This window comes from Astatotilapia calliptera, chromosome 11 (genome assembly GCF_964374335.1).
Source record: "Astatotilapia calliptera chromosome 11, fAstCal68.1, whole genome shotgun sequence".
NCBI classification, from domain to species: Eukaryota; Metazoa; Chordata; class Actinopteri; order Cichliformes; family Cichlidae; genus Astatotilapia; species Astatotilapia calliptera.
Genome location: NC_137432.1, coordinates 20505388 through 20533190, shown reverse-complemented (window position 1 = coordinate 20533190; position 27803 = coordinate 20505388). Strand labels below are relative to the sequence as shown.

Here is a 27803-nt window from a genome sequence, read left to right as displayed (position 1 = left end):
AATATGGTTTTCAGGGTTTTTAATCGGTTTTTAAGCGTTATTTTGTTATCGTTTTTATCATTAACTCGGTTTTCCTGGGTCTTTTCACGTGTGTTATGAATAAATCTCCTTTTTTTCCGGTACCGGTACTAGTTTTATTTTGTTGTATTTATCCGCGACACCCTAAAGGCCGGTCCGTGAAAATATTGTCGGGCATAAACCGGTCCGTGGCGCAAAAAGGGTTGGGGACCGCTGGTATAAAGGATGCCTCTGACCCCTGCAGGGAGCGGAGAGCTGTTTAACACGGCATGTGAAACCATAAGGGGCCACAGGGGGGAGACAAGCACGCACCAACTTAAGTCTTTAAACAAGTGACGCATCCAATTCTGAGAAAACACTCAGGAAACGCGTTCATTTTACATGCAAACGGATGTCCGCCTGTAATTTGTGCAAGACACCAAAACCTATGCATTGCTTTATTAAGGCGTTTTTGTGTAGTCACATAATTAACTGAGAGATTTTTGAAGTCAAGAACGTGCGCAGTCACTCATGCCATAAAGTCCCTGCCTGGAAGCCATGCTAAAAACAATCAGCACACGAGCACGTGAACTCTTCCGCCTCGAGACACTCCCAGCAAGCACGCAAACCAATCAACATCAGAAGTGAACAGTTTGACTCTTAACAGTCTTTCCTCATCTCTAATTCTGCCGCTTGCTTTGCTTGCTGTACCGTTAGTAATGTAACCATTTCCACTGTGTCTGGTGTTTTTCCTGGTATTTTTCACTGGTCGAGGTGGCTCACTTTCTCATGCTGCCGTGAGGAGCTGCTGCTGCTGCTGCTGCTCTCCTGCCTGGCTGCGTCCAGCTATGGCGGCCGTGTATAGCGGATCCCATACCTTAAGCAAGGATGATGTGAATTACAGGATGCATTTCCGAATGATAAACGAGCAGCAGGTCGAAGATATCACAATCGAGTTTTTCTACAAGCCGCACACGATAACGCTGCTGACATGCACCGTGCTCAGTTTGATGTACTTCGCGTTCACAAGGTGAGTCGCTCACAGCTAGCGCTCGCTAATGGGTTAGCTTAGCTGTGCTAGCAGGAACAGTGATGCTCAGAGAGCGCCAGGTACACTAGGAGGCTAGCTAACTATAGCGTTATCTTTGCGCACTTACAGTAATTGGGAATGGGTCACATTCTTAATCTGTGAGGTAATTAGACTTTAACCTCGTCAGATAGCAATAATCCATTAGTTATACAATGGCACCAAATAGGGGACTCTGTTTCCTGTGTTGGCATTAGCTACAACAGTGTAACTAGCAAGGGCATGACTCATAATGTTAGATTTAAAGTATTTTTTTTGCTTTATAGGATCTCTTTATCAGCTGTTTAGAAGCTTAAAGCAATTTTAAAGCGCATCCACATCACTTTAGTTTTAAGTAGGATGTTAACCATACTTGTAAAAATGTGCCTTTTAACTTAATATAAGCAGTGATACTGAGGTTAACTGACTGTCGCTGAGATTTCAATTTTCTGTTTCCCCTCCCTGTCTGCAGAGATGATGGAAACCCTGACAATAATCTTTGGGTGGGGGTCATTCTGGTCATCTCCTTCTTCCTTGTCATCAGTGTTTTGGCATTTCCTAATGGTAAGACAGCACAATATTATTTCTGTGAAGCTCAGTCAAGTGTGTTTGCATAAAGGACCTTAATTACAGTGGCTTAGAAGGAGCTTCACACACACTTGTGTTTTATAGAACTGTAAATAACACCCTGCTTCTCACAAGAAGATCTGTAGCTAGAAAGAAAGAGGAACTTCAGTAAAGACCTTACCATTAGTGAAATAAAATGAACTGCTACCCACATGGCTATTTTCTACCCTATCTGAGAAGTCAAGAGAACTTTGTTACTACATGTCTTTCATGCAGCGTCTTAATATACCTCTCTTTAGGTCCATTCACCAGGCCACACCCAGCGATATGGCGAATAGTCTTTGGTGAGTATTTTTCACACAATCTATCTTTATTCAGATCTTTGGTTTTCCTCTACTAACATTGTGTCCTTCTGTTGCCAAGGTCTGAGTGTTCTCTACTTCCTGTTCCTGGTTTTCATCATTTTCCTCAACTGGCAGCAGGTGAAGCAGTTGATGTATTGGCTGGATCCAAACCTGCGCTATGCCAAAAGAGAGGCAGACATAATGGTGAGCGATGGAGGCTTGCAGCAAAAATCATTTTCCTGTTGATTTACATGCTCTACTTGCGGCACTATCCGAGGGATTATTAATCATTTTAATGAGGCTGCATGCACTTCTGCTTGCAGGAATACGCTGTGAACTGCCATGTCATCACCTGGGAGAGAATCCTGAGCCATTTTGACATTTTTGCATTCAGCCATTTCTGGGGATGGGGTATGAAGGCACTTCTCATTCGAAGTTATGGATTGTGCTGGACCATCAGTATTACGTGGGAACTTACTGAGGTAGAGATGCACACAGCAGATAAGGTTGCCATCGCAAGCTGTCACTTTCTCTCTGCCCGCTGGCCTTTCTTTCTTTGTTTCTCTTGATAACGGTGAAGTTTTCAGGTCATCTAAGCTGGGGATGTCAGTGGTTTATCCTGTGGAGAATTGTGGCGTTTGATTTTACATATTCCTTCAAAATATTGCAGGCTACGTGCATGTATTGTGTACACTATTCTGTTAAATGTTCTTTTTCTGTGTCCATAGCTATTCTTCATGCACCTGCTGCCTAACTTTGCTGAATGCTGGTGGGACCAAGTCATTCTCGATATTCTGCTGTGTAATGGAGGGGGAATCTGGCTTGGCATGACTGTCTGCCGCTTTTTGGAGATGAGAACCTACCACTGGGCCAGTATTAAGTATGAGTTTATGTTGTGGGATGTGTTTACAGCTATGTCTAAACTTTTATCCTCTTTTGCACTAAGTTATATTGTAGATAAGATTCATAAATTGTTTTGAAAGTAACCCCACATCTTTATCAAGGGGGATTGGTTTGAAAGATTCATGTGATGGTATTGCTTTCATGTAGCTTTGTCTGCTAACATTAACATAATACTTACTGAAAATCTATCTGCATGCCTTTGAAACCCTCCTTCTATGCTTTCCATCCAGGGACATCCACACCACCACAGGGAAGATCAAACGAGCCGTGTTGCAGTTCACCCCTGCAAGCTGGACCTATGTACGCTGGCTTGACCCAAAGTCTTCTCTGCAGCGAGTGACGGGCGTCTACCTGTTCATGATCATTTGGCAGGTGGGTCCGTGAGAAATCTGCTTTTGTCGTCTCATGGTGACTTAGTGATGACTAGTCAGAGATCATCCTGTGTGCTCTGCCGTCTAAGTCCTGGCTAATCTGATTGGCTGCAATCTAAAACCTATCCCACATGTACCCACATAATGCTCAAGTGTCCTGCTGGCTGCATGTTAAAAGCTTATCCCATGAGAATGAGACAGGCTGAACTACTTGGGAGCATTTTATGAAAATGAGAAAACGATGGAGAATTTAAGTTAGCTTCATTGCTCTCCACTGGAAAGTCGAGTACAGCTGCCAAATTTTCTAGCCACAGGCTGCCAGGGTGATGAAAGCTAAAGGCTGGTGTTCCTCCACTTTTTGTGTTTGGTGATGAAACGGCACCATCCTCCACTTTCTCTCTCTCAGCCAGTTGAGAACTCTCTTGAGGCCTTAAATAGTAATTAGCAGTCTTTTAGAATTAGTTGAAGAGCTTGCGCATGGCACAGCTGTATTCCACATGGTGACAGTTGAGCTGCTCTTCACTAAATTCAACCACACAGGCTCCTGGCCAAATGAGTGAAAAAACATTGCTGCGGGTCCTCCGCCTCATTATCTGCCAATGCGGGCTTTTACAAAGGCGCCCTCTAAATGCACTGCTGTGACTGTTGCCAAACTCTTAAGTGTGACTTGCATTGGGAGAGAATTTTTTTATGGTGTCCTTAATTCAACCCAAAATTAGTTCAGTAAATGTTACAGTTTTCTGAAATGAGTAAGCAGTGCAATTGTTCGAAATATTCTCCCACCAGCGTGACCAGATTCCTGTTTTGATGTGGGACTGTGCAGTGTTTTTATTACTTGTCCCACATCTTCAGATAGTGTCCCACAGTTTGACTACTTCTGCAGGACATGCACTTTTCCATTGTCTGGTTTTTACCCCGTGGATACAAAGGGAAGGCTTTTTACTATATTCACAAGATATATTTAGTTTTTGTGGGGGTTTTGCTGAAAAATGTTTTTCAGTTTTGCGTGGGTGGTTTAATACAAAGTGAAGTGAGGCAATATATGGGTATTTTTGGATTAGAAAATAGCCAAAATTGTCAGATATGGCTCAAAAAAGTATGCCAATTTATGGACACATACAGCCCGAAATAAAATAAAAAAAAGTGTTAAGAGAAATAAAGTTAACAGAGAAATAAAATTGAAGGTGTTCAGATTACCTCTCAGTACTGTTGCTGTTTTCCCACTTTATTCCCCACACAGACACAGTGTTTGCCTCACATTTAGTTTGTTGTGATGTGGTCCTCCCACCTACAACAAAAAACCGTGGATGATATTGTTTGTCTGAATAATTACCTGAACAATGATAAAATATACAGTGATCTATTTTATTAAATCAGAGCTTTACAGCTTACTATATTTTTCCTGCACGGTTATTGTACAGGCTGGATGTGAACCCATTCAGTCAACTTAACAACAGTACATAGCTGATCTATAAACAAATACAGCATACATTTAATTAATACAAATTTTAATTATGTGCTTATTCTAATGTGGCATACACATGTGAGAGAAATGTTAGATCCTTAAAAAACCTGGTGGAACAACAAATGAACCTCATGAGAGTAAATGTAGTTTGATGACACTGAACAGACTGCAGAGGTCTAAAGGACTAATTGTATTAGATCTAATTAACATATATCAGCAACATTTCTGTATTCACAGCCAAGTCCTTCTCATATTATCTGCTTGATTTTAAAAATGCAAAAATATGATGGAAAAAGTTGAACTGCAAGTTTTCCTGGCTGCCTTTGCATCCTTTAAATTATATTTTATAATACAGTATGTTAATATTAAAAAGGGTAATGCAGTTCTGTTTATAACTAGTAGTACATGCTAATATATATTTTTTGTCTTAAGACCACATTTGCCTTCAGATGTGCCTTAATTATTCATGTACAGATTCAAAAAGGTGCTGAAACATTCCTGAGATTTAGGTCCATATCAACATGACAGCCTCACACAGTTGATGCAGATTTATCAGCTGCACATTCATTATGTGAATCTTACATTAAGCACATCCCAAAGGCGCTCCCTTGGATTGAGATCTGGTGGCAGTGGAGGCCATTTGAGTACACAGTGAGTTAGGGCTGTTCGATATAACGATATATATCAGATGACGATATAAAAACGTCTATCGTTTCATTTTACGCTATTGTTTGTTTCGTGGTGTCGCAAAATAAACTGTTTACGGCAATATTTTTTCATCGCTCTGATGGTCACTGTAGTGGCTATATTAATTTCTTAAAGTTCTCTCTTTCTCTTATATGTAATATAACCACACTACAGACGGACAAGCGCCTGTTTTTATGCGTTGTCGTTAGCAACAGCAACGGTAACACCTTCGCATGTCCGCTTGTTTATGTTCCACATACACCTTTCACAATAAAGCTCAAGATCCTGTTGAGACTTTTCAAAATAAACTGAATCACGTGAAAGAGCAGATTATTTACGGATGAGAAGTAAAAAAGAGCCGCCAGGTGCTAAAAAATAAACCTTAGACTCAAACGTTAGAACAGGCTTTTCCCCGCAGCACGCCGTGTAATAAATACAAAGAAAACGGCGGCCTTTACAACTTATGTCTAAAAATGTATCGTTTCATGCATCGGTTAAAACACTCGACTCCGGGTAAAGGACGCACAGCTGGAATCACTTCACGCAAGTCGAGCTGCCCGAGATTCACAGAATTTACAGAAAATGTTAAATTTTTGTGATTAATATCGTTATCGGGACGATAGAATTCTTATATCGGGATATGAGATTTTGGTCATATTGCACAGCCCTACAGTGAGTGAATGAGTGAACTCATTTTCGAGTTCAAGAAACCAGTTTGTGAAGTTTATCTGAGGTGTGCTACATGGTGAGTTATCTTGTGTCAATATTCCCAACACCATTACATCACCAGCAACCTGAGCTGTTTATATAAGAGAGATTGGATCCATGCTTTGGTGTCAGAAATCATGTTTCATCAGACCAGGCAATGTTTTTCCAAACTTCTGTTTTTCAAGATTGATGAACTTATGCAAATTGTAGCCTCAGTTTCCTATTTTTAGCTGTTAGGAGTGTCACCCGGTGTGGTCTTCTGCTGAGGTAGCACATCTGCTTTAAGGTTCCATCTAACTTCAGCGGGTGGTTGATTAAATACTTGAGTTATGCACAAGTGCAACAGGTGTACCCAACAAAGTGGCCGGCTAGAGTATATTAAAGAGTTTTGTGAGTTTAAGTTTAAAGTTTCAGTATGGTAAAATGAATAGAAATGTCCTACTGTCTGAATAATTGTAAACAATGCTATACTTGCTTTTGTTTTTAACTATAGTTCTTTTTATCATTTTTTTCACAGCTTACTGAGTTGAACACATTCTTCCTTAAGCACATTTTCGTCTTTCCTGCAAGCCATGCTCTTAGCTGGTGTCGAATCCTGTTCATCGGTATCATCACAGCTCCAACAGTAAGGTATATCATTTCATGCATTTACCCTCATTATGTGGCAGGTGGGTAAAAGGAAACAGAGACACAGACTAGAAGTTCCAGTGAAATTTGCTAAAAATTTGCTTTGTTTTTTCCTTTAGGCAGTATTATGCATACCTAACAGACACACAGTGCAAGAGAGTTGGGACCCAGTGTTGGGTATTTGGGTAAGTAACCTGATTTTAAAGCTTGTTAATAATAAGCCTGCTTAACATCTTGTATTCCTATGAACATGTAGTGCTGTGTACACATAGCCATGAGCAGTGACAGCAGCTCAAGGAGGAGATGTTACCTGAGCTACCAGAGATTATGAACAGTGGTATTCATGCAGGCATTTCACTGCCTCACTCAAGGACTAAGCTGTCAAACAGCTGACCTACATCAGGAATATTTTTATCCAAAAAAGTTCAAATGTGTAGGTCAGTGACCCAAGCACTGCTCTCAGATAAAAGCCCAAAACTGACATGTTTGATTTGGATGTTATTTTTAGGTTTGGATTTCTCTTCTTTTTGCTACCAATGAGTTAAAATACTGAACTATGTGTTTGTTTTGCCCCCTCCCTCTCATTCACAGGGCAATAGCCTTTCTGGAGGCTTTGGCATGCATTAAGTTTGGGCAGGACTTGTTCTCAAAAACACAGATCCTCTATGTGATCCTCTGGCTGTTGTGTTTGGTAAGGTCTATCGTGCACTGAAATGCGTATAATTTATTTTATACATATATTTTTGTTTTTTAATATGAATATTCTAACATATGATGAATGCTGCAAGTAATTTTTTACACATTTTCCATGAATCATTTTACAGTTTCTGTTCCCTTCATTCTGTTTTTAGGCCTTCATTACATTCCTGTGTCTGTATGGAATGGTATGGTACGCAGAAACATATGGTCCAAGGGAAAAGGTATGTTTATTGCTTTAGCTTTCATGAGTTTTTCCATTTAACTGCTTTAGACCTTGAAGCATTTACAAAGAATTTAAGGCCTTAGTCACACAGGCCTACAGACCAGTCGACAATCCCCTGGCAGCCTCTGGAAACTAGTGTAGTCCCTGCACCATAAACTTACCAAGACGAACTATTCACAGAGCAGTAGTGAAACTTGAAGAGCAGTACAACAAGAAACTGAGAACAATCCCCCTCAAAGTGAAAGCTGTGCTTTACCACTGCAACCAAAACATTTCAAATGAGACAACTTTTACTCTGAAGGTGTCACACTTTCAAAGTAAAAGTATCCCTGCTCAGCTGATAGCTAGTAAGTGTTAAGAGGCTATCGGTGCAGCACCGTATATGACCATTTTCAACCAGCGACCACTAGCAACACCTTGCCAACCGGTCTCACAGAAAATATAGTTTCCTTAGTGACCTGTGGTTGCCAGGAGTCTGAAGTTTTTCAGATCTGTTGAGGACAGGAATGATCGGAATTAGGAAAAACAATGTGAATGTCCATAAAAGCACTTAAAACGTGCAAATTGGAGTTAATTTCAATCCCAACTTGTTTCTTTATTCTCAGCCTTTCTAACAAATACACGGTTTGGTTGGCCATACCCCACACCCACAATCATTAACAATATAAAAAACTTTACTCACATATAGATCAGTGCAATAGCATCAGGCATCACACTTCAGTGCCTTTCTGTAAACTCTTGTTACGTCTAAACAAAGCTACAACAAACTGACATCTGTGCCTGAATGGCAAAAGGCCAAATGTCCTGGGTGAAGCCAACCATGCTTAATGCTCTGTAGCTAAATAATCATCAAAGATCATTAGTAAATATTAACATTCAAGGTTTTCCTTGTAGGGGTTGTTATCGGGTTGTTTACAGAGAAAGCTGTACGGAGTCAGTTAGCCGTGATGCATGTACAGTATGGTCTCTGTCCAGTTACAGGTATGTGTGTGTCATGTGTCTTAAACCTTTTCTCCCCTCAGAGCCTCTCAGAATGTGAAGACAGTAATTTCGCAGAGTTTGCTGACCATGTGTATGAGGGATTTAAAGGTACACTGACTTCACTGTAATTCATCCAGCACACCACATTAAAAAATGCATACCAGTATTCAGTTGCTGTCTTGTAAATGGGTGACCTCTAGTGTTTATTATAGTGCTTTACATATGCATACTCATACATGTGTGAGAAGAAACACAGTGCAGTTACATCTCTTTATGGGTTCATTTGAAATATGTGAGCTTCATGTTTCAGGAGAAACTGATGTAGACGGTGACAGCCCCAAAGCCAGACAGAGAAAGAAGGACTCAGGAAAGACCAAATCCATCAACGGCCTCGACAGCCAGTAGGAGTTGGAGGCGGAGGCTGTTGGGTAACCCAAAGTGTGAAAGATTACAGATGGAGAAGAGGGTAAAGCTACGACCACTTCCTGATGTAACCGAAGCCTAGAAAGCCACCCACCTACAGTAGATGGAGTGCAGACAGCAGAAGTGGAAAAACAGGTCCATGCAGTGTTATTAGGAGTGCACAGTGGCTCAGACTACAGAGATACACACGTTGGTGTGTGCTGTAGTCATAAAAGCTCCTAAACCACTGATCACTTTTTTTTTGTGTTTGCTTTTTGGATGAAAGAGTGGGAGAATTTTATTTTGTGCGAGTGTGTGAGAGAAAGGTGTGGCAACAAAAACTGCCATTTCTAAATATAATTGCATGATCATTGTAGCTAGTGAGCCATAATTCAGTTATCCTATGAAGCAGTATCATTAAAGGCTAATGTACAATTGACTGGTTTATATCAACTCTGGTATCAAACCCATTTCAATGTTAAAAGCCATTATGTAGAATTTATCACTTAGTGGAGCGTCTATGTTTATAGCACAAAAGAAGCTAAAGCATTTTTATATAAATGTCTGTCACTGATTATCTATTTACATCATAGATGTTCACTATTTTATGTTTTTTAACTTGAATGTGGGCAGGAGTTCAATACCAGACAGCTTTAGCGTGGTAGGATCACCGGCTTGGGTCTGCGTTTGGCCTGTAATGAAGCAAAGCACACAGTTTAAGCACTTTGCAGAAAGTTTATTGAAAATACTGTACATTAAGTAATGTTCGAGTATTTTGTGAATCATTGTGACCTTGAGTGATTTTACTCTCCTTGTCCTCCTGTGGCTGCTAATTTTTTTTCTTTTCTTTTCTTTTCTTTTCTTCTTTTTTTTTTTACTAATAAGAGAAGATAATTATTCAAATTACTGCATGTATTGTCAGTTTTTCTGTCTGTGTCTGGATTGACCTTGTTGCGTATATTGCATTTGCATGGCTGACTCCAATCAAAACAAGTGTTGTAGTAGGAAACCGTTACAAGAGTCTTTGTATTCACCACACAGCAAGATGCCAGTATTGTTATGTGAACCTTTTTCACTGTCGTGGTAACATTTTAATTCACCCCTTGTGCCTGTTTGCATGTTTGTTTTGTTTTTTTAACTCCTATCTTCTTTCAGTTTCTATTAAGACTGATTTTTTTTTGTGTGTGTCTTTGATTCTTCTGGCCTTGAGTATTTTATTTGAAGGTTATATTTCCATTTCATGTGTCAGTATCATCTCAGTACAGATATACTATCCCTCATAATCCTTGACAATCCAGACACTGACCTCTCTGGAACAGACCTGGCTCCCGTGCTACATACAGTAGACACTAAATAGGACCTCGTCTGTGGATTTAGATGTCATTTGCCAAAAACAATTCTGCTGAAAACGACCTGTGCTGTTCTTTTCCACTGTGAAATGTATTAAAAGTGTTTTCATTTCCTCTTAATCTTGTTTGGTCGTTTTTACTTGCTGTCACATTCCTATTAGCAGGAAGCCCCTCTGTGTTTGCGTACTTAACAAGAGAAATTTTAAATGACATTGTTTGACCCCTGAGGGGTGTCCCGCTGCAGCAAAGGAGGGCTGGATTGGCTGATTCAAGCACGGCCCATAACAGATCAGATTTCACTCCGTCTGCACAGCATGAAACTCAGACTGAAATAGCTGCCGCATGCTGACCTACGGCAAGATGTATTTGAAGGTACAGTTGCTGTTCCTTTGGAAATAAACATGAGTAGTGGCAGAGCTGTGGCTGACACACTGTTGCACATTTAAGATTGTGCACTGAACTCCAGCCAGGCATATTTCTTTCTTTCCTTTTTTAAAAGTAATATACAGGCTTTTTTGTCACTGAATTTACTCTGTGATATCTGCAATTTGGGTTCTGTGACTGTTCCAAAGGAGGGCAGCAGAGAGCCTTAGTTATGTGCAAAATACCACGTGACAGTTGTGGCCTAAAAGCCCAGGGCACGAGTGCTTACACAAAATTGTGCTTCATATGCCTCTCTCCATGATTCTCTATTTCACCACGTAAATTGGCATTCTATTTTGGTTTCCTGAATTTGCTGCTGCCTGCATCAGCTGACTGAACCATCCCACAGGGTTTAAAGAACAGGATATTTCAGTCATGGCTAAGAGTCTCCAACATCGTGGCTGCCTCAGTCCAGAGGGGATCATCAGAGAGATACAGATCAACCTACTGGAGTGCAAAGTCTGCTTCGAGACGTTTAGCTGTCAGCAAAGGGAGCGCAGACCGCAGAACCTTTCCTGTGGCCATGTACTCTGTCTGGAATGCATCACAGCTTTGTCCCACCCTCTCCTGAGGAAGCTGGAGTGCCCTTTCTGTCGACAGTTATGCAGTGTTGACAGCACCTCCCACTGCCAGGTTCTTAGTGACCTAAAGGATCTTCTGTTGTCTCAAAGTCCCTCACCGTCTGCTCCTCCGTGTAGAGCAAAAGCTGGTTTTATCTTTCCTGCAGCTCTGACGTGCACAACTCTTCTCCTGCGTACTGCATTTGGTGGGTGGGGGACTCTTATCAACCCAACTGGAATAGCTGTTTTGGGGTCCTCAGGAACAATAGTTGTGGTCCATGATGGAGAAAAGAGAGTGGTGGTGTTCAATCTACAGGGAAAGAAGCTGCACAGCTTTGGGCGAAAAGGAGCAGCCAGTGGGGAGATCTGTTACCCAGTGGACGTGGCAGTGACCCCAGCTGGTCACGTGGTTGTGACTGATGCAGGTGATAAAGCTGTAAAAGTGTTCACATCCAGGGGGAATCACATGTTGACAATCAAAGATTCCTTCCAGATGCCCTGGGGCGTGGACACTGACAGTTGTGGACACATCCTGGTCTCTGATGTTGAGGCCGGCACTCTCTCCAAGGTGAGGGTGGACTATAGTCACAGCGTCGTTCTAGAGCATCAAACAACCATTTCAGACCTTCAGTGCCCTAAAGCGGTGGCCTATTGTTGCGTGAATGGGAACACTGCAGTGACGGAGCATCTAACTGATGTCACCAATCCAACGGAGAGACACCAACACAGAAGGCTCAGGGTGTTTACAAAAGAGTTCCACCTCCTTTACCAGACAGACACTTTTAGCCTGACCCTGCAGTCCACAGTGAGGCTCAGCATCTCAGGTGTGGCGTTCGACAGAGATGGAGATCTAATTGTGATTGACTCAGACCAGGGGATGATTTGGAGCTTAGGGAAGCTCCAGAGTGGCCCAGTCCGTACTCCTCTTGTGGGAGACCATCTTATTCGCCCTGTTGGATTAACGCTACTGAACAACCTTCTCATTACACTGGACAGTGGAGACCATACAGTGAAGATTTATTCTCCCAAATCTGATGCTGGACCTGTGACATAGTTTATGTATGAACAATCCCAAAGTAGCTGTTCAAGTGAGACAAATTCAATAAAGTGAAGTGAAATGTAGCTTATCACAGGATGAAGTGATGAGAGGTTGTATTAATTTATTTTTGTTGTTGTTTGAGTTGCCTTCTGTGACTAGTTTACAAGTCAAGTTTTACTTTAGATAGAGTGTAAAAATGTCATTGTGTTACTTTGAAAGTGTCAAAATAATAATAAAACAAAAGGTTGTATATGGTGAAACCATTTTCAGCAGGACGTCAGGTATGAAATTATGTCTGTTATTGTGTTAATGTTGTAGCAGTTGTTGAAAATGATGTTGTGTTATTTAATGACGTGTAATATAGCAATGTGATGATTCTCAGTCTCTGAACTGATCCAAGGCTTTTGAAAAATTATGCCAATTGAAACTATCTGAGAAATAAAGGTCCAGCTGCTAACAGCAGACAGTGAGACCATACATAGATAGTATAAACGTTATATGCCACAACTACAGATTATATGTTTATTTTTTCCGTGTATAACAGAAGACTTTTTAAATTAGATTATATCATATGTGTTAAAACAGAAGTTACAAATTATGTATATGTGTGTGTGTGTGTGTGTGTGTGTGTGTGTAAGAGCTTTTTAATGCAAAACTTTAAGGTGATTGACAAATGGCAAAACTTAAACTTTAAAAAGAAATTCAAAGAAGCCCAGAATAAATGCTAATGTAACGGTTAGATTTGGCAGCTTGGGGATATAAGAGTGAAAAACAGACATTATTTTTAGGCTTTACGTCAACAGAAGTGAGGTGGTGGGTCAAAAAATGATTCTGCTAAACCTTATAATAAAGTTATATAACTGTAAATTTTTTTGACCCCTTTCTTGCTTACCAAAAATGCAAATAATTAAACAATTCAGTGTGTATGTGTGAGAGAACTAAGCGCCAATAAGTCGTAGCCAAAAATCATATTTGATAACAACTGTTTAAAGCTGACTCCTAGCTCCGCACTGCCTCTCAATGCTCACTGATGCATGTGAACTAACTTGTCACACACGCTCACATTTCTCGTTCATTGGTTTCCCCCAATGCGCCGATGCGCCGGCGGGGTGCGTAAATCCTTTCCCCCTCTTTGGCACAGCCTCTCCAGTCTGCCAGAGGATAGCAGTCGTGCTCCCAGTGGAAGATGGCGGTGGGGATGCTGTCTGGGGCTGGAGCTGAGTGCTGGATTTGCACAAGAAGCGAACCCGGATGGATACTAAGACAAAAATGAACGCTTTCCCATCACTTCTCATCGAGGATCGGACTCATTTGGGATTGTTTAGCTAGATTCTTTTGCCCTGTTTTCTGGCAAAAAGCCGGGCTTTCTTGTCGGAGACTCTGCGTTGATAGCTGGGCGAATAGACAGGGTGGGAGTGAAAAGTGGACGAAAATGTCGGATACAAAGGTAAAAGTTGCAGTGAGAGTTCGGCCCATGAACCGCAGGGGTAAGTGTTATAACGACGATTTCTGCTTGCAGACTCCTTTTCTGTCTCCTTGGCTTCGTGCCACATTACCATAAACTTTTGGTTTCTTCGCCATTGCTGCTTTCAGTTTGAGTTGTGAGCCTGAAGTCAGACTTGAGAATAGTTTAAAGAAGGCCAAAGTAACTCCGATTTTATTCTTCACACCCCCGCATTCTGCTTCACTTTCCAAACAAACTTTTCTCTGCAGAAATTGAACTGAATACAAAATGTGTCGTGGACATGGAGGACAACCAAACTGTTCTGCACCCACCGCCCTCCAATGCAAAAGGAGAGAACAGGTAAACAAAACTCACATACTGTCAAGAGTTTAAATGAATATTTGTGCACTAAGTTATTTACAGAACTATTGTGTGTTAGGGCGCCTTAAGATTCGCTGTAGTTATGAGTGTTTTGGAAATGTCTGGTGACAAAAGCATTCAAAATGAGCAAATAACTGTACACACAGTGACCTCCTGTAGCAGTGTCTGAAAATACACTAAAGCAAGAGCACTTATAAACACTTTATCTTTAATTCAAAGGAGAATTTAGTCAAATAAAATATGTGCAAATGCAACGCTGCTGCTGCTGCTGCAGCAAAGGACATGGTGTCTGTCACCCACCTGCTTGCAATATGATATTATGTTATGTAATTCATGTGAACTTTCCAAGAGTAATCATCTCAGGATAATAACACCACCTTGGTATTTTGCATGGCTGATTTGGGGTTTTCAAAGCCACGAGAGGAGGTTGAGCCTCTTTGATATGAAGACATGTACAAGGCTGAGCAGATAAATGTCTGGCCTCGGGGTGCCACTGTAAATCTCCGAAGTCAGAGGTAATTTGTCATGTTGCGTTCAAAGACATGTTGGATCACACTGATGGTTTTTAAAGACACAACGGGCTGCGCATTTTATCTAAGAGTAAAGAAAAGCTTCTAAGAAAGCTAAGCATCCTTTAACCTTTCACACTATCTGTGCACTCTGAAGGTCATTAAAACTTTGTGCTGTGTTCTGACATGATTTCATACTGTACTGAAGACAAGTCTGAAGCCACACAGAATATAGGCCAACGATGAGTGTATGCTCATAAATTTCATGCCTGTTAGCAATAGTCACAGATGTAATATTTCCTCCCATCATGGTTGGAGGATTTTCTGCTGTTTTTTTTGGGTTTTTTGCGCTTGTTTTGCTTTCTCTCTTGTCACACATGGTTAGACAGCTGACCTGATTACCAGCAGGCGCAAATAAAGCTAAAAGGATGCTCAGTCTGAACACAATCCAAGGTTCTTTGTTGCCCCCCCCCCCCCCCCCCCCACCCACACACAGCATATTTATAATTTGCGTAATGTCCTTACTGATTAGTTAAAGTGAACAAACAACTCTTCGAGCCACAGTGTGACTGCTGAATATGAAGCCATAGGAGGCAACTGCCTCCAGTCAAGGCTTTTCTCGTGGCCTGCACCCAGCCTTGTTAAAGTTTTCAAGTAACTCGCAGTCAGCATCAAACAGCGTTAAGCTCACTCGCCCAGCAGCTCGGGTACACGCACATTAACCTGTACTTAAGGCAATTATCACAACAGAAATTACCATACAGTGGCTGCTTTCCAGACAGTTAAACAAATCCCGCTCACAGCTAACACATGTGGAACGGGAGAGCTGAACAGAAAGCTGCTGTGAGCGAGCGGTCAGAGGAGCGACAGTAACCGAGATGCAGATACGTGCATTATATTCGTCTCAGAGTCAGGATGTTTCAACTCCTCCCAGTTGCCATGTTGATGGGTGAGACACAAACACATTTCACATTTTCATCCAGCGTGAGTTTCCATATCTGATTAGATGCTGTATCAGTTATACAGAGATTCCTTTCATGGAAGCTCAGTTAAATGTTTTCAGCTTCCCCTGAATTCACCTTATTAGATCCTGGAATGGTTTGTTGTCTAGCTGCACATCAGCCACGACCTTCTGTGCTCTGACTCGCTTTGGTTTTATTATGTCTCATCGCTATTCTATAGTGCAGTCCAGGCATATAATTACTTGTTAACATTTCAGCACTAGTGCTGTGTGTGTGTTTTGGGTCTCTGTGCTTAGGCTGCCACGGTTTTCCCAAACCATATAATTTTCCCCTTTTGCTGCTTGTGGAGCCACAAAAGAGGATACCCTGATCGCTAAGACTTTGCCTTGTTTTGAAGACACCTGTTCCTGTGTGTTGGGAATGTGTCAGATTGAGTGGGTATTAGCATACCAAATATGGCTGACCAAGATCCTGGGAACTTTTTCTCTCTCATGGGAATGATGAGGCACAGCCCTAGAATGGGATAAGCAGTAACAGATATTTTTAATGTAGACACGTCTTAATTTAATAGGTATTTTGTTTATATCTTTGGCTGCATATTTTGAAATTCAGGATTTATAAATGGAAAAAAATGACAACATCTGGATCTCAGTGAGACTCTTTTTGCTTCAGTGGTTTTGCTCAGTGCCTAAAATTTTTTAATATTGCTTCAGTCTGATGAAATACAGAAATGATGTCTTTTTGGGAGGTGGAATCGAGTGAATGAGTTTATCAGGTTGGACAACACCTCTAAAAACGTGACTCATGTAAAGAATTTAAAGAAAGGATTTCGTTTGAAGCCTCTGCACCACAGAACATTATGGCTACACTCATGACTCCCACCCCACTCTCCTGTTTCCCTGAGAATTGAAGAGTAAGCTCAGCGGTTTGCAAATGAAACGTGGGCTATGACTTCAGGGCTAGAGGTTAAATTTCCTAAGGTTCGTCTTTCGTCTGCTTGCTAAGCTGGCACAAATGGCATATTTGAAACAGGAATCTGGGAAAGGTTTAGTTTTCATGTGACAGTCAGTCACAATCAGGGTGGGGGTGGACAGGCAGTGAAATACCTGAGGCTGCTGTCTGCACAGGGGATGAGTGCCTGAGCAATATGACCAAAAAAACTCCCTTCGACTCACACAATAGAGCCATATTACATCTATCAAGTCCCAGCATGTCCGTCAACGTGCAACAACCGAATACAAGGTCATGTTGTGTTGGAAAATCTGCTTTATGTAAATCTCTTGCTTGTCTTGTTCAGATGCACAGTTATTGGAAAAGACAAGAGCTAACCACAATCACTTTTTAGACAGACGCAATGGAGTCTGTTTTATGTCACATGGAGGTGCTGCCTTTTGTCTTCCATGTGGTCATTTTTTTTCAGAAGGCATTTGTCTTTGTCCTGTCGAATATGCAAGTTTTTGGGGCTTCTCATCCCCCATGCCACTCTAGCTCTGCAGTCCTGCATTTCAAGATGATTAGTGGAAGCATGTCTTTATCTGATAATGTCTGTCCCCAAGCTTGTAATTTCACGTCTAATCTCTTCTTATCTCCGATGGTCACAAGAGCTCAATTGGGTTTATCTGCACTTACTAGTGTTATCTTGCTTACTTGAATATGTAATCTGTGCGGTGTGGAGTGCAGCTTCAGTTAAAAAACCCGCTGCTGCTTCTGAAATTTCATGAACAAATACATTCTTTTAAATATGTTCAGAAAGATGAGTAATTTGGTCCCGAATGTCCTGATTTCTCTATTTTTCCTAAATGTTCATTTTTTTGAAATAAGGAACTCAACTTTAAAATGTTGTTCCGAGAAGATTTTTGCAACCCTTACTGTCTTTGCAATTAATAATAATTAAAAATCCAATCAAGCAACACCTGTAATACTTCCATATAAATAATTTAACTGGATTAAATGTAATTCTTATTAATATAATGAAATACTCTGTAATGTGTTTTGCTGCCTGATGGGCCTCAGATTCAACTCTGAATCAGTTTCATTTCTCTGTTATTTAATTAGCTGCAGTTTACATGTTGAAGCAGCATTGGTGTGAAGGTGGAAGAATAAAAAGCTGAAACAGAATGGGATCCAGATCGCCTCCATGTTTGCTGTGTCATCTCCCATCAGGAGTGCTGAAAGTGAAAGTCAGTTTCTGATTTCATTGTTGTTTGCCTTATAGACTGTTTCAAGATGCAGTGCTAAAAATCAGAGGGGGAAATACATTTTATTTAGATAAAACACAAAACAAAAAGCAGTTTATGTAGTAGGTGAGGGATTCCTCTCCATCCTCCCAGCATATCACACCCTGTATTACAAGCTGCACACAGTAATTAACAAAACAATATATTTAAAAACTAATTTACCTTTATGTGGCGTTAGCTAGCTGCTTTTAGCCTTCATGCTAAGCTAGGCTTAACATATTTTTTTAATATTTACCATATAGACGTGAAGTTTACTAGCAGTCTTTTCATCAAAATCTCATCAAACTTTTCCAGAATCTCAAATGTCTCCTTTAAATGTAATCATCCTATGTTTTACTAATGCTTTTTAGCATCCAAGAACTTTATTTGTTTGCTAACCCTCACTAAAACACAGCTAATAAAGACACTGGGCTTTCTGCACTAAGGTGTTGGGTAGACATGACAGTGCACTGTTTTTTTTTAGAGCCTTGGTCACATTTTCTCTTCGTTGCACATCAACAAGTGTCATCCAGATTTCCAAAACAAGCCTTTACTAAATGACAATGCTGCTTTGTCCACTGGCCGACCTCAGGAATGCTCTCTTTGTTTTTTCACTGGTGCTTCTCATGTGCCAATAATCAACATTAAAATCTTATTCTCACAGTTAGTTGCACACTATCAGCACAGATTTTCACTTTAAGGCTGCTTTCTTTGCTATTAGGAGAAAGTGCTAGCAGCACGCTGATATAACAATTACATTCCCTTGAGGACTGTTCCCTGTTTGTTTAGAGGGTGGGACATTGTTTACATCTTGATCCGGAATTGAGAAAAGATGGTGCCTTCCCTCTTTGTCAGGCCTGTGCCTCATTAATCTCACATGTGGCCTCTAATTCTACAGGCAGTATTTGTGAAAATTCACTCTCAAACACTTTTTCTTCTATAATTATTCTGGTTTTTGTTCCTGGCGTGATTCTCTGAGATGAGGCCTTTTTGAAGTTTTTGAGCCTGCTTGTTATATTCTGTTTGCTTTCATAATGAGGTAGTGTTTTATTGTGGACTTGCTTTTGGTCTCGTTCTGTGGAAGTGGAGCCATTCAAGCCCATACCTCTGTTAAAATTACATTTCTGCCTCCAATTAATGACATTAATGATGTGATTTGTACTTCTTAAACATTCTCACTCTGGCTTTTGTTATTATCCTCGCCCGGCATATGCCAGATCTATTCAGCTAAGTGACATCCAGCAGGCAGATGGGGTTCATGAGCGGTGTGTCCCAGTAGTAAATGTGTCACTTCCTTTTCTCTTCATTTGCTCAGTACTGTACCGAACTAATTGATGAATTGCACTTCTTTTCTGGCTTGTTTGGAACTTACTGGATTTAAGAGTAGATGTGGTCTGTGTTTTAGCATACACACACGTAGCCTGGTGACCCACCTTGTCACATTGTTGTCAGAAATGCCAGAGAGGATCAAATTAGACCCTGCCTGCATCATATGTTGCTGTTAACATTTGTTATGGAAACCTCGAGGTACCACACAGCAGTTGGTATGAGCATCACGTGTGCTGCTGGTGACAGTGCTCTTCATTAAGGGTTGTTTTGGAGATCGTAAATTCGCCTTTCATACTCCAACTTTGACTCATGAGGCTGGTTGGTTGACTCGCCCTCCATGTTTACCACCGTCGCTTAGCAACAGCAGTTTCAAGATACAGAAAAAGTCCTGAAGTTATGTTGATGACTTCATGAGTGATATGATATTCTCCAGCCGCTCATTCCAAATATTTTCAGACTAATTTTAGCTTTTAGAACAATGATGCAAGGACTCCTTTGTTTTAGGCTTTTTAAAAAATGATCATTTAGTGCATTCAGTATTTTGATTTTTTTAATACCTGTCAATATCACTGCTTTACAAAACTGTGTGCAGGTGTTACTGATCAATTTGCAGTTTACATTAACAGAATTGTCACCCCTTTTTTGGCCTTAGAGCTTTAATGGTGTAATTTAAATGGCTGTGAATACTTAAGTAACACTATTTCACAAAAAAGCCTCACGTAATCAGCCAATCAGACAGCAGAAGCTCTGTGCATTTAGGGTCATACATACGGTCAAGACGACATGCTGAAGTTCAACCTGGGCATCAAAATGGGGTAGGAAGGGGACTTCGTGACATTGAATATGGCCTTGCTGCCAGTGCTAGACAGACTGGTCTGAATATTTCAGAAACGGTTGCCCTACTGGGATTTTCCTCACACAACCATTTCTAGGGTTTAGAGAGTGGTCCAAAAAAATGAAAATACCTTGTTAATGCTAGATTAGTTTCTTGAACATGACACTTCACTCTATTCATATTGTTTCCACAGTCACCAGATCTCAGTGCAATACAGCACCTTTGTGATCTGGTGGAACAAAAGACTTGCATTGTGAATGTGCAGCTGACAAATCTGTGAGATGCTGTCATGTAAATATGGACCAAAATCTCTAGTTTTTCAGTCTGTACCTTATAAACTTTATGCTGTGGGGACCAGTGCACTACAGTGTCAAACTGTAATAGTCGCTTTACCTCAGCTGCTAAAACGGCAAAAAGCTGCTTTCACATACATGACAAAACATTAATGTGCACATAGCTGATAAGTCTATGCTTTTCTTAGGAAGCATTTTAAATGCAAGGCTTTCGTTTGCAGTAGAGAATTTGAGTTGCGGTCCTGTTAAAGGGTCCAACACTAACCAAGATGTTGCATATTTAGCTGACAAAGTCTGAGCTTGTATGATATGAATTAGTTGTCTCAGTAGCCTAAATCTGGTTTTCTCATTAACAAATTATCTTCCTTCAGTGCTGCGTTGGAAATGTTTTTGTCCAGCATGTAAAGCTCTTAACAGTTATTTGTCATGTTTTATTTTGGGATTGTACTCATTTTTCTTGACAGTGTGGTCAGTTATGCATGAAGGCTGGGTGCTACATGGGAACCTCCCCCCCCCCCCCCAGCACCCATCCCCAGCACCCATCCCCAGCACCCCTCTACTGTAACTCTGCTTGGTGTCTATGCAGCAAGATGACCTCTGCTTTGAGCGGGGACAGGCATGTCCGGTTCTAAACTTACTGGCAGGCAATTTGAAATGTTAACCTAACACTTAAACACACACAGTCTGAAAATTGTGTTTGGCTCTAGAGCTTGCTGAAATCTAATTGTCTTGAAGCATGTCAGAAGCTTACCGGGGGAAAAGTCATATGTGTGGTTAAATTAAGGTGAAAAGATTGTATGTGTGTGTGTGTGTGTGTGTGTGTGTGTTATGGGGGAGTGATGTTTCAACCATAGATCAAGAGGAGGAATTCGAATATGCATGTGGGAGCGGCAGCAAAATATGTTATGTGTATGCGAGAGTATGTGCAGAGGGGATGAATGCTGTGGAGTCTTAATGGGGGGACCTCTTCCATACTCCATTTGTTGAGCAGGATTATGTCATCATAAAGTCTTTGAAAGGCTGCTGAGGAATCTCAGTAAATAATGGCAAGTAGTGTATATATACTGTTAGAAACTACTGTATTAAATGATACAATAAAAACTCATTATTTTGTCTAATAATTGTGTGAGCTTGTGGGAATAGAATGTAATTTTTTAGAGTAGATCTCTGCTTCAGTGGGTGGATAATACAGTACATTAATCTGATGTGTTGTCTGCTGGTTTAGAAGAGTGCATTTTTCAGTGGCACGATAACCCAGTGGCCTTAATCTTGCTCCATAACCACAGGGGGGGGGGGCGAATTCCAGTGCTGATTTCCCACTTTTTATACCTTCGTTTTTGCCACACCCATGGATTTAAGCTGAAAGGGCCACAAAAATCTGTCAGACCCTTTCCAGACTATCTTTGAAACTGGTCACGGTCTGGTATTGAAGTGATATTTCTTATCGTTTAACAAGAAACGAGGATATTTTCTCCTCTAATCTATCTCACACCACGTGCTGGAGGAGAGTCATAGCAGTGTGAGAGGCCAGTTTCCTCCCTTTGGCCAAGTTAGTCATACATGGGTGCTTTGGCATCAGGTAGCTGGAGTTGCAGGAACCTAAGCGTTCCCCTAAAAGGAAGCACAGAGACACACTTTACCCATCCTGACAGGATTTTTAAGTCCCTAATGTACGTGCTGTGGTACATGAGGATGATAGCTTTGCAGTATGTCGGATTGAGCACCCTACTCACAACAACGGCTGGTCAGGCCTTTGAATTGTTTGGCCTCCAATACACAACACGTCACATTGTCGCTCATTTTGTGAGTTGCTCGGCTCATCAGAGAGTGACCTAAACAGCAAAAGCATGCACACAATAATAATTTCATCTAACTACCTCATGTTTGCATTAAGGTTAATAGAGTTCTTTATGATTCATTTTCTCTCTCTCTCTTGCCAAGCCTGTGTGTGAAGGGTGCGGTCAGCCTGCGCAGCACCACCATGCAGCATGCATGCAGGGAGAAACCCTGCTCTTAATGGTGGAGAGATCTTAATATTCAAAAGTGTGGTTGCGCATCACCACAGTTACTGCTTGTTGACACAAGTGCAAAAAAGTCTTTTTGCTTTGATTGCAAATATTGTGTGCACACTGCCATGGGTGTGTCTGGATGATGCAAAAGTGGACTATATCTGAAAGACAGAATGCACTAAGTCAAACTGACGAAGGCAGAAATGTTATATTTGCCATGTCTGAAAAGGGCTTTCGATTTCATTCATGCCCTGCTGAGGCTGCAGTGGCTTAGTGCATCTGCCTCTGAGGGGATAATAACCTGATACCACCTGGCACTTCTGTGCCATACATGCGTGTCGCACATTTGTACTGTCCAACCACAGCATAGTCTTTAATAAGCCCTCAAGACATAACTTGACATCCATGCTGATTATTTAGCAGACTGCCTGTGGGCTTCATGCTTGAGTGTTGTAATATAAACTACTACATTTGACAACTATAGCCTGAAAAAAAATTTTTTTTCTGTGCAGGAAGCATCATTAGAAGTATTTACACATCCAAATGTGACTTCATATGTTGTGAGATCAATGTCAGGGAAGACAGCTTTCAGTTAGAGAGTATGTCCAAAGCAAAGGGGGAGAACTGGAGGATAGTGTGTTTTAACTTACTGAGAAGGAGTTCTTGGCTGTGATAGGGTAGGAGGTTAGGGACTCGTTTTGAATAGGAGGCTAAAATGAAGTCAGCTGTTTGGAATTAAATGAATGTCTTGTGAGATTTTGACAAGGAAGTAGGAACTCTATGAAATCCTAAATATAGCCAGTTAGGAACAGTTCCTCCTATTGTCTTGTTCAGCATTCCCAGCATGCCGTAACTGGATACATTAACTGTACATACAGTAGATGACACAGTGAGCATGAGCCGCCAAACCACTGCAGCAGCCCCTGTTACTGCTGCTTAGTTTATGCTGCAGATGTGGAGATTCTGCTGTGGAGTGCACTCATTCAAAAACAGCGAGTCTTTCATCTTTTCATCATCAAGTGTGTGTCTCTGGCTCTCTCTTTCCACTCCTCCTCAATTTTCTCCTTTTGTTCTTCATCAGTACTCCATCTTCATATCTCTGCCATGTTTTTTAATTTAAATTTTGCCTTTCAGTTTAGCATGCATGAAGACCTTATCTGTAGTCCCTCTAGTCTGGAGACCCACATAGCCTGCATATGTCATACTGTAGCGCTTCCTGGGCGTCCCCTCTTTGCGCTGCAGTATGGAGCGACTGGCCGGTGGAGGGGAACTGCCTGCTGCAGTCTCTGTGTGCTTTGATTAAGACCAAGTCTCAGTGTTGTAAGTGGCCCAGATTTAGATATAGGGTATGAACCCAGATGAGGCCCTCTTGCTTTTTGTTCTTCAACCACACTCTTCTGTCGTAAGAGCTAAAACACAGTTAATTCTTTATCTATTCCCCTTGATTTTCTATTATTCTGAAACTTAGAAATTAAAAAAAAAACAGAGGCTATTTTTAAATGGATGCTGAGCACTCCATGGCCCTGCCGTTGTCGGTGACTCAGCTTAGTTTGTGTGAGAAACATTGGTGCAGTGTTTCAGTCTTCCCAAAGCTTCTGCTCTGTATTGGTTACTGTGTGAAGGTGATGCCCACCTTTGTGTCTGTGCCAGAAGACTTCTGCAGGAGTTATCTGCTGAATCTTGAAGGACTGGATTGTGGAGCATGCATTTCTTAATTAACCACACACCGTAGAGGCTGTACCTTACTGTAAGATGAGGACTGGTCCAATTAAGAGAATAATCCTGCATATGTTAGAACCATATATGCTACACTTTTGTCCTTAGTTCCGGGAGCTTGTAATGCACAGTGCAGCTTCCCCAAGCTGGCCTCTGTGTTAAGTCCACAGGCATAAGAGCTATTTATTCAGCAGAGTCAGTGGGACATTGAATCCTAAATCTCTTCCCTTCCTCACACTCCACTGGCCCAATTATGAACCCAATCACAGCACCAGCTCCCACCAGGAAAAGCAACAATGTGGAAATGAATGAGTGAGTGAGAAAATGATAGAAGGAATGAAAGAAGTCAAAGAAGGAATTTCAAAGAAAGAACTGAGGTTACACGTTTCTTTTTTTTTTTTCAGAGCACTGTGGATATCAAGTTCTGACTGTGAAATTGTTTGCTAACTATGTTCATTTCTCTGTGTTTTTCTCTGTTTTTGGTTCATCTGCTGGGTTCCTACTATTTCCCCTCAATCTCACCAGGAAACAACCTAAGGTATGTATGTTTTATCTGTTTCTTTTTCTACAAAACAACCTGCTGACATCAACAGAGCTGAATTCCATTTATAGTGACTTCACAGATCATTCAGTAGCAGGATGCGGGACAAGCAGCGCTTCTCCCCCGAGGAGCTGAGAGACATCCTGCACAGTTCAGTCCACTGCTGTTTCTAGGGACATGACTGAGGGTGTTTTAGTAGTTTGGTTGGTCAGCAGGAGCCGGATAGATGTCCGTGTGAATGTGTCAGCGCTCTAAGATCTCGTGAACACCCACAAAGGCGTTACAATGAGAGAGGGATGAGCGCGGACACTGGGGCAGTGTGTGCGCACATTCAAAGCTGCATTGTTGGAGTGCACCCCCACTTTCCCCCCCCCTTGACAACACGCTGGTGACTAGCTCAGAGATGTTTCACACACCAGGGACGGGCTTTGTGCTCAGTACAGTCAGCCCCTGGCTGGACCAAGGGGAGCACTAGTCCGGGCCACGGGTGTGCATGGTCTCTGGGGCCTGTGAACCCGAGCTACCCTATAATACCTTTCAGCTAGACAAGCACGTGGTTGTCTGCTGAGCTATAGTGCCACTCAAATTCTCCCTGCCGTCTACTGGGGAAACAGACGCTGCAGTCCAATCACATTCGGACAGTTTTCATACTAGAAATGACAAAAAGGGCTTTGTGCGCCTCAGCTGCATCATTATTTGCACTGCTGATTAATAGTAATTGTCCAGTCTAAAACAATTTGTGGTGCAGTCACACCCTCAGGCCCGACAGAGACAGGCCAAAGGAGGCTGAAGCCCTAGTTACCAAACCAGCCTTAATTGAGAATGATGGCACTTTTGTTCCTTTGAATGGCACCCACTCACTTGTCTGAAGTCACAAGAGGAGGTCTTGCTTTCAAAGCATTCAGTGATCTCAGTGCTTCCCATGCTGACTGTGCAACCACTGCTTCCCTGGCCAGTGGCCCTTATTATGATTAAAGGTCAATTATTATGGGGTATTTGTGTAGAGAAAAGTGTTTTGGCAGAGCACTAAAGCCAGGAATTGTACCATTGACAGGACGGCAGCTACTCTTCTAACATCAGAAAAACACAAGCGAACAAAATATGTGGACTTTTTGGTCCTGACCAAGATAGGCTGCAATAATACAGATGTGGAAAAAAACATATGAACGATAATCCGAAAAAATCTGCAATGCATTTTTAAAATCCTGAATATAATGATTATAATTTTAAGCTTTTTATCCTAAATACAAGCTAGATGACTGCTTAAGCAACCAAAAATCTGCCTAAAAACTTCAAAAATTAGATCAAGACTGAAATGTTAATCTGATTTTAAAAGTTTAAGGCAAATGGAGGGAGAAGCATATATAAAGCTCCCATTACCGAGTTCAGGCCACACTTTTTGTCCTAGTGCTTCTTTCTTGAATCAACACAAATAACCTCTTTTCCATCGATGGAGAAAATGTTATGATATTATTTAGCATTACATTATCACAAATCTCAGGGTAATTTCCTTTGGCAATACAATATCTGTGGGCTGCATCTCCCAAACATCAGTGAAGTTCCTGCAGTAGCCCCTCCTATATTCGCTGATTTCAGTCTTTCCAACTCTTGGGTCCAGTGAGTACATGGTGCCATGACAACTGCAGTCTTTTTTGGGGGGGTTGTTTTTTTGTTGGAAATGTGTGGGAATGGTTCTGGATTGAGCGCTGGCACAGGTAATGCATTTCTAGAAATTAGGCAAATGAGGTGTTGCAACAGCAAACAAAAATATGTAATGGGTGACTTGCATTGCAGTTGCTTAAAGGATACATTTAAGAACGATACAGCAGATAAATATGGAGTCAAGTGCATAAACAGATACATTGTAAGAGGAGCTGTTCTGTCTGTGAGGGGCTGTTGACTAATGCTCTTTCCCCAGAAAGAGTATCCTCTCTGTGTGTTATGTATCCAGAGCACTTGCAGGTGCCTGGGTGATAGAAGGGCATGCTGCTGCAGAAGTCTGTGTTGTGGGACTTAGAGGGCTAAGACCCAGCCCGCACCAAGTGGAACAGCTATGCCTCTGTCTCCTTGGAGATGAGGGTCACTGAGTGCTGGAATTTCTTCTGGGGAGCGCTGACCCTGATTTATGAATTCGTTTAACTCCAGCCACTATGACAAAACAGCTGAGAGTGAATTTGTACAGACAGACATGATGCGGTCTTAACTAACATTACTTCGAACAATGCTCAGTTAGGATTCCTCTTACTCACTCAGACAAGCTCAGTCCTGCTGATTTACATGGTACTGCACATCAATCCTGTGAACCTTAGAAGACGACCACCACTAAGAGAGACTGGCTTATGTTGTACTATACATGCTTGGGCAAGTGTGTGTTTACACTCCCTGTGCTGTCGCCTCTGCAGGTGTTCGCATTTGACCACTGTTTCTGGTCCATGGATGAGTCCAACGTTCCCAAATATGCCGGTGAGTCACAAATGTGAAGGCTAGGAAAAAAAACAGAAAAACAATCCTTTACTCAACCAGAGAGCTCAAATTATGTGCCACGCAAAGACCTGCTGCAGAGCTTTATGTTACCATTGCAAGGGCAAAGAAGCTCGCTGCATGATGGCAGGCTGTTTTTGCATCATGCAAATCAGAGTATAGTACAGGTGTATATGAAAATTAGCATTTTGAGTGAATGAATTAAAATCCACAAGGCAGTTGTGTTTGTATTGTCTGGACTCGTATGTCTGCTATAGTGGCATCACAGTTGTTCACACACATTTATCATTGTGTTTATGTATTTATCCACCACTGTTACACTGCCGTGCACCGGCTAACCCGGTAAAGTCGCTTTCTTCTTTCTCCTCAGCTGCAGTTTCTGTAACATCTTCATAAAAGAGATTATTACTGCCAGTGTGAGGCGGATTTACATAATAATTGAGGATACTTTGTGTTTGTCAAATAACTCTTGTTTAGCCGATGGAAATGTTAAGCTTACATCTCCTTTGTGGTGAACCGACAAGGCAATCTGTTCAGTTAAGGGCTGCCTCAAGGGCCCGAGCCAAGGCTTTATTTAGCTCATTAAACAGCTGGGCCATTGAGCAGGGGCATGACAGTGAGCAGCACAAGAGTTTTCTCTACACAGCTCTGCATTTTCCACATGACCAGACAGGAA

The 27803-nt window shown here is 41.5% G+C and overlaps 3 protein-coding genes across 7 annotated transcripts in view; all 3 read left to right on the top strand.

Annotated features, from left to right (window-relative positions):
• The first annotated feature begins 585 nt into the window (after positions 1–585).
• Positions 586–10509, top strand: ptdss1a (phosphatidylserine synthase 1a). Its single transcript, XM_026185227.2, has 13 exons — positions 586–1027; positions 1536–1627; positions 1930–1974; positions 2054–2178; positions 2298–2456; positions 2703–2854; positions 3108–3249; positions 6626–6738; positions 6855–6920; positions 7327–7426; positions 7587–7655; positions 8680–8746; positions 8949–10509. The coding sequence occupies exons 1-13, from the start codon at positions 846–848 to the stop codon at positions 9041–9043; spliced, it is 1407 nt and encodes a 468-aa protein (XP_026041012.1). The 5' UTR covers positions 586–845; the 3' UTR covers positions 9044–10509.
• Positions 10510–10994: 485 nt separating this feature from the next.
• On the top strand, positions 10995–12680 carry LOC113032349 (E3 ubiquitin-protein ligase NHLRC1). Its single transcript, XM_026185228.2, has one exon. The coding sequence runs from the start codon at positions 11188–11190 to the stop codon at positions 12424–12426; it is 1239 nt and encodes a 412-aa protein (XP_026041013.2). The 5' UTR covers positions 10995–11187; the 3' UTR covers positions 12427–12680.
• Positions 12681–13550: 870 nt separating this feature from the next.
• kif13a (kinesin family member 13A) overlaps positions 13551–27803 on the top strand; it is a 38211-nt gene continuing 23958 nt past the window's right edge. For all 5 annotated transcript variants that reach the window (XM_026185844.2, XM_026185842.2, XM_026185841.2 and 2 more), the window contains exons 1-4: positions 13551–13898; positions 14125–14215; positions 24631–24643; positions 27049–27109. In XM_026185844.2, the coding sequence (XP_026041629.2) occupies positions 13844–13898; positions 14125–14215; positions 24631–24643; positions 27049–27109 (220 nt within the window). In that variant the 5' untranslated portion in view covers positions 13551–13843. The remainder of the gene's footprint in view (positions 13899–14124; positions 14216–24630; positions 24644–27048; positions 27110–27803) is intronic.

What these genes read in the sequence shown, in the direction of transcription:
- ptdss1a (XM_026185227.2), top strand. Translation starts at nt 846, where the DNA reads ATGGCGGCCGTGTATAGCGGATCCCATACCTTAAGCAAGGATGATGTG. An exon ending in AAAGAGAGGCAGACATAATG is followed by an intron (nt 2,179 to 2,297) that starts GTGAGCGATGGA and finishes TTCTGCTTGCAG; the next exon opens with GAATACGCTGTGAACTGCCA. An exon ending in TACCACTGGGCCAGTATTAA is followed by an intron (nt 2,855 to 3,107) that starts GTATGAGTTTAT and finishes CTTTCCATCCAG; the next exon opens with GGACATCCACACCACCACAG.
- LOC113032349 (XM_026185228.2), top strand. Translation starts at nt 11,188, where the DNA reads ATGGCTAAGAGTCTCCAACATCGTGGCTGCCTCAGTCCAGAGGGGATC.